Here is a 10,016-nt window from a genome sequence, read left to right on the forward strand (position 1 = left end):
TTCTTTATATAACTTTCTCCTCATGACTGCACATCTTGCTGATCCCTTTGTCTTGTGATCAGCAGCCTTGGGCTCAGGGTGAGGGACTGTAAGTAGTTTGTTGTCTCTTATACAAACAGAAATGTATAGTGTACTATTTTGAAACCTGAGCTCTGTGAACTTTATTAAAGTCCTCTTACTATCTGCATTGGGAAAGGCCACTTTTTTAGTTCATATGTTGTAGGCAGTAAGATATTACACCATTGCTGAAGGGTACATTTTTATATTGGCATCTTTACCAGTGCACAAATGAGTCAGGGTAAGAGTGTATGTACAGTACTATTCAAACAGTAAGTCCCGCATGACATTATATGGATAGTAGAGATTTATTTGCATGTAAAAACTAATTTTTAAAAATATAAATTATTATTATTGTTGTTGTTGTTGTTGTTGTTGTTATTGCTGTTGTTGTATAATAAAAACATACACCTTCCAAATGATTTAGGAAAAAAGTGCCTGCTATTTCAAAAATAGTATATAGTAAGTCTATCTACATCTATAGTGAAGTCTGTCTCACAGTAGTCCTCTGTAGCTAAATGAAATAACAATGTTTATGATGCATGCCATTGTCTTAACTTTACTTCATCACCAAACTGTTATTATTTGTAATCTTCAAACATCTTCAGACTGATATCTGTCATCTTCAAACTTTCTTCAGATACTCAGAAACACAGAACTCCACTGTATAAATGCCAATAAGGTTATACCACACAATCTACACAATAACATTCAGTTCTCTTTCTGTGTGACAGCTGTAAACATCATTTTATTAAGCAGCCAAAGACTTTCTCACTGTAGGCGTAATGCATGTGTATCCATCCACTATGTAGTTTAGCAAAAGGCCCTCAATAACTAATAGAAGAGTTAGGAGTGTCATTGACCTTCTGGGATTGGAAACCTGTTTCAAATTATATAACATCAACATGGTATAACAAAAAAAAGAGAAGATTGTTAGACACTGGAGCCTTTCTGTCTTCAGGCACCCAACACAAGGTCTTTGCTTATCAGCCATGACATGGCGGCTTGACCGCGAGCTGGTCGCCCGAGGTCTTCCACTCCTTCTTGTCTCCTTTACCCCTCCCTTTGTCTTTCTCTCGCTCCCTGTTTCTCTCCAAGCACAGGAGTGGCTCATGGCTGGCACAGGAACAGCTCGTGGCCCATTCATGCAGAGAACATCTAATCCTTACTAACCTTGTCTCTTTCCTTTCTATATAGACCCTTAGAACATGCCTCACTTTTCCCCATCATCCTGTAGATTTAGATAGTAGATATAGGACACATATATACTCTGTGCTTTCCTCAATAAAATGGATCAAACTCTCTTGATTCACTACCTTGGTGTCAGTGTCTCTTGACTTCCCCGGATTGATCCAGCTACAGAGGACGGAGGGCAGAGGATAACTTAGAAGAGATCGAACCTGAAGAGCTGGTCACATTGAACCAGTTTCTAACAAGGATGCAATTTATTTCATGCAATTTATTTCTTTATTCTAACCATCTCAGTATTATACATCTCCGACCTTCTTATAGTGAGGTGGATAGCAACAGTTCTGTCAGCACAAAATGGATGTACAGGCATTTATTATTTCCTCACAATCATTGCACAGATAGAAAACATTTAATGGATTATGTAGCTGTAAACCACAATCACATAGATACCGAAACAAAAATACCTATATAGGTGATAACATTTAAACATTAGTTCTAACCCAAGTTCAGAGACCTTATGAGTTTTTGGCTGCAGTGTCTGTCTGAAGAGTTGTCATGGTGACAGTCTCTTGCTGGACTTGAGATTCCTCCATTAGATCAGCCATGGTAATTCTGTAAACAACACCAACAAAATTTCAAACGTATGTTTGCGTGTAGTGTACATTTATGCTTGTATAACCTTCTGTAGATAAGTTGATTCATATATGTGTGATTTAGCTTGTGTGTGTGTTTTCTGTGGGGTGTAATGTGTCTGTGTGTGTCGGTGTGTGTGTGTATGCTCACGGTTCTTCAGCTGGTATGGTTGTATCTGCGTTTGCCACATCATATTTAACACCTCCTCTTCCTTCTTCGCATGCTTTCTCGGGGACCGCCCCACTGCCAACACACACATTCACGCAGAGCTGCATGTAGATACAGCAATATGTATTTATAATACAAGACCAGATATGTTTTTTTGGACTTTGTACAGTCATCATAAGTAACTAATTTTGTTTTCCCATTTCTTCAGATTTTAAAATTTCACAGACACAGCAAAGAAAAAAATCTCTTGATGCCTGAAAATTAGCTGAATGACATTCTATACAGACATGTTCTTTGTTCGTTTCATGTGTGTCACATACACACCAACCTGTTTGGTGTCCTTTTGCATTTCAGAATGTAAACAGCAGTAACAACGATCTGTAATAGGAGGAAGAACGCAGCTGCTATGACTCCGGTCTTCCATGCTTCCTGTCCTGAAGCGCTAGACTCTTGAGAGAGAGAGAGAGAGAGAGAGAGAGAGAGAGAGAGAGAGAGAGAGAGAGAGAGAGAGAGAGAGAGAGAGAGAGAGAGAGAGAGAGAGAGAGTGTGTTGGGGATGAGGGTAGTGGAGATAACATTTCTACACCATGTTTCTAACTAGATGCAGAGAATATTTCCTACAATGAACTATATATATATATATATATATATATATATATATATATATATATATATATATATATATATATATATATATATAATGTGAGTTGGGAAATAAAAAACAAAAGAATTTGGTTGTCCAGATGTGTTATGTACACTACCAAAACAACAACAGATTGTTTCATATTTCAAGCTACCCTTTCATTATTCCAAGTACAGCAATGTTTTTTTTATTTAGTTTTTTAGATTAAAGGTTTGCCGTTGTGCTCTCATGTACGTGTGCTGCCTGGAGGTTCCTCCACCAGTTCATTTGTGTCTTTGTGCTCCAGACCCAGCGTGGGGAAAGGGGGAAGAGCCTTCGGCATGTCACCCAGTCTCAGTGGGTCCCAGATGGGCTTCACATGACCCAGCACAGGCTCCCTGGAGGTGATGTCATTCATGATGTTAGTTTCATGCATGACATCTGCAGGCATATAAAGAAAACAGCAGTGTAAAGTGTTATATATATACAGTGTAAATCTGTATAATATTTACACAGGGTATAGAACAGTGTCCATTTTCCAAATAATCTCGTACAACAGCAAACATACGAAATAGAATCACTTCCACAGGGTATTGTTTGAATTGTGTGTTTTACCATATTTAGCAAAGGTTTTTAGCAAACAATTGTTATTTGCCTTTTATCTTGATTGCAGTGTAGTAAAAGAACCAGGTTAGTTTTACTTATTAACCAAGCAATATAAAATGGAAGCAGGTATGTGCAGTACAGAACTGTTTTAGAGTAGTTGAAGTAAAATATGATGCTCTGTCATTCTCACCATCCATGGTGTTGGATGCCTGTGGAATTTCCCATTCACGTCCATTAATATCCACGACAATGGCTGGACTCTCTGTAGCCAAAATGACCTCTAATGTTGCATGAAAGAGACATTTACCATGGAGGTGAAAATTACTGTAGAGACCTGAGACCAGACCTCAAGTATACATACAGAATCTTATACAAGTATAGATACAGAAGCTGCTATCATCCAATACACACACATGCTTGTGTAATATGAAGTATACATTCGAACACTAAAATGACTAGCTATGCCACCTTAATACCATTTTGTAGCAATAATGTTTAAACTGTCTAAGAGCTGTGTATTATGGCCAACAATTTGGTCATTTCCAGGGGTTCTCATTTATATTCAGGTGCTCAATGTAAGTTATTGGACTTCCACTCTAAGAGGGCATGGCTGATGTCAGCATGATGAAGCAATAGATCCAGGAAATAATACATCACCTCAGAACTCAGAATGGCATGACCTTTTCAAAGGATCATTACTATGGGCTTATGATGACTGTTGTAAATTTTAAAATGTGAATGTGCTAGAAAAGTGAGGCTGAACAGTTGTAAGGAAATAAGGATGCACTGGAGTTTTCATTTATGTAACACCAGACTCATTTACCTTGTTCATTAGGGGTCTTTTGCACCACTGGTGTATTCTGTATCAATGTCTCTATCTCATCTTCTCCACCTGCAGCTGTCTCGCCCTCTACCTGTTCTCCCTCAGTCTCGGATCCAATTAAAACTCCAACAAATGCTGCTTTCTTTTCACCTTCTTCCCCATCCTTCTCTACTCCTGTTGTCAGCATAGATGCACCTTCAGGGGAAACCTCTGTTGCTAGGCTGAGCTCTTGGTCTTGGCCAGGTCTTTGAACCATCTCAGGCATCTTCACATCAGATTCCCCTTTCTGAAGCTCTCTATCTGCCTTGCCCTTTGAATCCTCCACCTCTTCTTTCTCTCCATTTGTTTCTCCAACCCTGGCAATCTCTAGGGTCTCCTGCTTCTGTGAAGAACTGGCTGTTTCGCCTGTGGTATTCTTCTGCTTCTGTTTTCTTTCATCTACTCCTGCTTGCTCTTCTCCACCCTTTCCTTGTTTCTCTCCATTTTCTGCTGAATGTGTAAGCAACTCCACATGAACTGGAGATTCATTCCACTGACTGGGGCTCCAGTCCTCTGGTTCGCCTCTGAGATCAACTTTGGGATCCTGCTCAAGTAATTCCATCACTAATTCTCCTGATTCTTTAACTGACTCCTCAGTAGGTTTTTGAATCAGCTCCACTGGTTTTATTATTGGCTCCTCAAATGACTGTTCTGCTCTTTTAGCTGACTCTGCAGCTACTTGTTTTGGCTCCTGAACCAAATTCTTCACCAGTTCGACAGGTTTCTCAGCTGGCTCCTCAACCAACCCCACCTGCTCTACATCAACTGCTTCTCCCACTGTTTGTGCCAGCATTGGTTCAAATGTAGCTAACATAAAATCAGCTGTGGTGGGACCTCCTGCCTCTTCCTTTTCATGTTCACACACCACTGCAGCTAACACATCTCCTGTTGCATCTTTGGTTGCATCCACCCTTGCTGGAGAGAGCCCCAGTATGTCCTTTGGTGGTGCAGATTCTTCCACAACCTGTTCGAAGACCTCTCGTACTGAATCATCCTTAGAAATGTTCACAACCTGCTTAAATGCTGCTTTCACCACACCAATGACATCACCCAAGATTGGTGGGCCAGGTTCATGGTTGGGGGAGGGGGGAGATACATCTGAGTGAATCAGAGAAATACGAGACATTAATATACTGTCAGCTACTGTGTAGCTGCAAGACGCTGACTGCTGGACAGGTACATGTTCTTATGATGACAGTGCAGTGATAAAATGAAGGCCTAAAATTTTATTATACTAAAAGTTTGAAAAGCAAAGAGTAGCAAAGAAATCTTATTATCTTAACTTATTTTTAAAAAGCATGCATAAAAATGTTTTTAAAAAAGAGGTTTGATTGAAGAAAAGGGATTGTTTCTTATTTGTATCCATTCACACATTCCAGGTTTTCTATAGGCATTACTATTTTGCACTTATTTTTATACAAATTGTGTATGTAAAATGCTCATTTATAGGTTGATTAAATTATATTTCAAAGAGAGACTGAAGCGGACAAAAGGGCAAACACCTTGACTGATACAAGAAAAGATTCATTAGAAAATGACAAAGCCTAAAATTGTATAGATTGGTTAAACTGTATTATTCACACTAATGACCAATGGAAATATAAAGACTCCTGGCCTTTGGAGCCACACAACATTAGATTTTATTTAGATTTTATTCGATTCAATTTTGTCATTAGATTGTTGTAATAAAAAGGATAAAGGACATTCAGGTTTGGTCCTACTGTCCTTGGCCTACCTCTAATGACTCCAGTGGAGACACTATGACTTTTACTTAGGCTTCTCTGGATTTTCTTTTACCTACTTAGTGATTCTTACTTTAGTCTTTAGTGATTCTTACAGAGTCTGAGGTACTCTGCATTTATGGTCTATAGAAATCTGCTACTGTATGATTGCAGATGTATGTACACTGATAGTGCCATTAAGTTTTTCATTCCTACAAGTCAAAAGGTTGATTCTGATTACATTCCTTTGAGAGATAATCATATACACTTAAACAATCATGATACCTATATCAATTGTACAATTCATATAGGAAAACTAACAAAGAACAAAGAAGGAATAATGTTAAAAAGAGCATTAAGCAAGCAACAGACCTTCACAAGGAAGCCTGTAAAATATCTTTAATATAATAGTAATTTAATAATAGTATTCACATGTTCCATTAAACATATGAAACATCCTGGCCTTCAAACAGTATGCAGAACATTTACATTTACAGCATTTAGCAGATGCGCTTATCAAGAGCGACTTACAAAAGTGCTTTGTCATTTACTCATAGAATATTCTAGAGTATTCTACAGTACAGTAGGTTAGACATACCAATGAATTAGAATACTGTAGAATACAGGGATCAATGCTGATACCTAGATGTACAAAATACATAATTACAGCTAACAAGCAACTAACAACTAGGTTCAGACAATAAGCCTTGAATTTCACAGAATCTAAGGCAAAAGTAAGTAAACTCACAGCCTACATTAACCAACCAGAAAATAATCCAATGAGAAAAAACCAAAGCACACTAACAATGCGCATAACAGTGTCCTGTGCTGGACAGGAGGTTCCGTAGCTGAAAAACGGGTTCATATTGTCAATAATATTGAAGGTACTATACCTTGACCCTGGCACAGATGAAGGAGCAAAACCACTAGCAGTCCTTTTTGAGGATACAGTTCCATAGTGATGGATCACGGACGTCTTTGGTGCTTCCTTTATGTGCATATGTTTCTGTGCATACAAGTGTGTGTTAAGAGGCACACAGGGAGAAGGGAAGCCTCCTGGTGTCGGGTTACCATGGGGATTCGCTCCTGTGTGGAAAAGTTGTATGGTTCTGTCGAATTCCATGTGGAATCCTAGCAGTGGCATCTGTGGGTCAAGATGGCATGTAGCACTCATGCTGCAGGACTCAGGATAGCAATTATAACCCAGATGTGAGGTTGTACATGGCACCAATGTTTAGAGCAAGAAGACACATATATGGCCTCTGAAGTGTCATCTCTCAGTAAATACTCCAACTCAATTATATTGTGTAATGGTTTTGTGGTTTGTTTTCTATGTCTACCCACTACAAATACAGGTTCACTGGCATTCTTATTTATGAGAGGTCCTCTACTCAGTACTCAGTAGGCTAACTGCAGGCAGTACAATAATCTGCCATATATAACATCCATGATGAAGACATTGGTTCAGTGTGTGTGACAGCTAGGCATATTTGCATTAAGAAGTTATTACTGAGTGCTGATTTAAGGCAATCTGTTATTATGATAGTAATCTTTGTTGTGCTATTCTGCCTTCAGTAAGAAGTTCACCATTTTTTGCTAAATTCACCATAGTGATTTTCTGTCTTGGGTTGAGCTCTTTTCCATACCAGTTGCTACTATATTGTTACAACATTCATTTAGACTGAAGGGATTAGTGTAATATGTTCACCAACATTTCTACAATGTCCATTTATTTGCTGGCAGAACACAAGCACTTTGTTGACCTTTCTTGAGCACCATGCTGACCCAGTGTGTGCAGAGCTAAGCTGGAGAACACTCGCCAAGATTTTGTTCTGAGGAGTCACATGTCTGTGTTACTGAAATAAACTGTTCCCACCCAAGTTCACAGAGAGCAATGTTCTCAAGAGTGAAATATTACTGCTCTAGTTATCCTGCAAACAGTTCTTTATCATTTATAATGGGAATAACTGTTTAATTAAGGGAATGGTCATATCATGTGTAAATATTTGTTGGCAGTTTATTTTGGTTGATTAATTGTTTTTGCATAACTACCTCATTTTAGCTTGGTTGCACTGGGCCTTTCCAATAGAAACAAAAAATGCTCAGAATCCCTTAAGAGGGTGGTGTGATGTTACAGAGAATGTTTTTTTTGTTTGTTTTGCTTCCTTACATTTCAGTGCATGTATACATAAATGACAACTAACTGAAAGAACAACCTATAGCACTCGATATTTTAGCTACACCCAATATTAATATGCAGCTCATGGACAGAAGTCTGCACTTATCAGTTATTGCTCAAGGATATCCTACTTTCGGTTCACTGTGACCACAGAAATATCTGTAATGTGTTTCCTTTCACTGCTCCAATTGGAAAACCCGAATGCTGGGATGGTTCCAGTCATCTAGAGTCAGACTCACTATTTCACACATAATGAACAGGTTTATTGCTGGGAATCCCTTGTTTCTCCTGAGCTGTGACAGCAATTTTTGTTTGTCTCTCTGTACGGGTGATGTGTTTGCTTTCTTTGGCCTTTCATTAAATAAATTCAACATACTCATGTACATACATATATGCAGGGCACACAAACACACATGTGTCTTAGTGGGAAAGTAGAAGAGAGAATGCCTATAAAATCCTCCATGGACTATATAGCCAACTTCATTGTTCTTGTACATTTTTAATGTCCAGAGCCCTTGCTTGGGGATCTGTGTTAATGACTCTCAGAACTGGTGCTCTAGAGAATCCTCTCAAGAATCTTTGAGAGCGCTTTCCTTGCTTCTGCATCATACCATTCTGAGCTGTTTCTCCAGGTCTTGGCTATGTATGGGATTTGGCTTGTAAGGTCTCCCACCAACCATTGTTAACGGGGTCACATGGCTTCACATTGCGTGTGCTAAATCCTGGCTTGGGGGAGTGAGCTGGGGGCTGGGTAGGCTACCTTAGTGTGTGACTCCCTGGGATGTTCCGCACAGCTCAGTATATAGGAAGTCACAGTGGGCACATAGGTCAGGTTGATCAGATTAAGTTTATATTAGGGTTGGGGGGGGGGGGGTTGCCTTTAATGGTGCATAAGTGGTATTACATCCACAGTCAATCCATGTGCTCCAGTAGTCGCACATGAACCAGAGTTCAGGCACAGACTCAAGACTCCAAACACAGCACACAGAAAGGTGGACATTTTTTTGTGATCGTCAGTGCTGTATTTTGCATATGAACCTGATGTCACAAAAACACCAGTTCCTTGTGTTATAAATGGGCAGTCATTTCAAAACTGCAGGATGACCATTTATGGTAACAGTTTCATTTGTATTTGTAACAATGCAATGGTGTTAAGCATTTTTGTATAACTAAACAAGAGATCATGTTGATCAACAAATCCACCTATATATCTAACTGTCTTGCAACGCTCCCCTCTTACAGGTCACGTGGTACAGCCCGCCAGATGCAGTAGGAGATTCTTGTTAGTCTTGTTTGTAACCATGCCTTTCTACTTAGCACACACCTGCACATGGTTTAGTCTTGTAATGTCTGTGTGTATTTAAACCACTGCAGGAGTGTGAATTTTTGTCAGTTATTGATCATATTCATGTTCATGTCACGGTTGCGGTCACGTTTGTGTTCGCAATGTTAATAGAGTCTGTGTTAGATAGCCATATTCATGTTAACTATTTCTGTTATGTGTGAGTACCATTGTCTTCATTGTGTATCAATAAATATTTTTCACCGTCGAGGGAGTCTGAATGTCCTGCTCTTTGACCTACGACACTCAGGCCGATACACTAACTTATGTTTGGCAAGAGACATTTTGTCAATGCAGAGTTATTGTCAGTGTATGGTTCGAGCATTGGACCATCATCTTCACCAGTCTTTCTGCCATTGACAACTGTATGTCTGAATCATCTGGGGACATATAAAAGGGAGGTCAATAAATATGCCCACCCTTCTACAACTCTCTTTCCTTAAAGCTATGCAGTGTAACTGTATTTATTATAAGGTAACAATGATAATTGTGCCATCATTTTTAAGAGCCTGTATCCTCATCTAGCTGTGTTAACACAGCTTTAAAAGATGCAAATGGTTTGGTTACTGTGATTTATTTTTAAAAAATCATCTCTTGGAAGAAATATGTCTTGGGCCGAACCAAAGATTCAATTTC

At 39.1% G+C, this 10,016-nt stretch overlaps 1 protein-coding gene and 1 non-coding gene across 2 annotated transcripts; both read right to left on the bottom strand.

Annotated features, from left to right (window-relative positions):
• Positions 1-825: 825 nt before the first annotated feature.
• Positions 826-2,503, bottom strand: LOC118242036 (uncharacterized). The gene is made up of 3 exons (XR_004776516.2): positions 2,378-2,503; positions 2,032-2,124; positions 826-1,860 (listed from the first exon to the last, which is right to left on the bottom strand). It is a non-coding gene; the product is annotated as an uncharacterized LOC118242036 (transcript).
• Positions 2,504-2,917: 414 nt separating this feature from the next.
• On the bottom strand, positions 2,918-6,857 carry LOC145657971 (uncharacterized). Its single transcript, XM_081714847.1, has 4 exons — positions 6,753-6,857; positions 4,100-5,236; positions 3,467-3,556; positions 2,918-3,111 (listed from the first exon to the last, which is right to left on the bottom strand). Exons 1-4 carry the CDS (start codon positions 6,814-6,816, stop codon positions 2,918-2,920), a joined length of 1,485 nt encoding a protein of 494 aa, XP_081570973.1. The 5' UTR covers positions 6,817-6,857.
• Positions 6,858-10,016: the final 3,159 nt, after the last annotated feature.

The sequence above is a fragment of the Electrophorus electricus genome, chromosome 5 (genome assembly GCF_041902795.1).
Source record: "Electrophorus electricus isolate QZ-2024a chromosome 5, ASM4190279v1, whole genome shotgun sequence".
In the NCBI taxonomy this organism is placed as follows: domain Eukaryota; kingdom Metazoa; phylum Chordata; class Actinopteri; order Gymnotiformes; family Gymnotidae; genus Electrophorus; species Electrophorus electricus.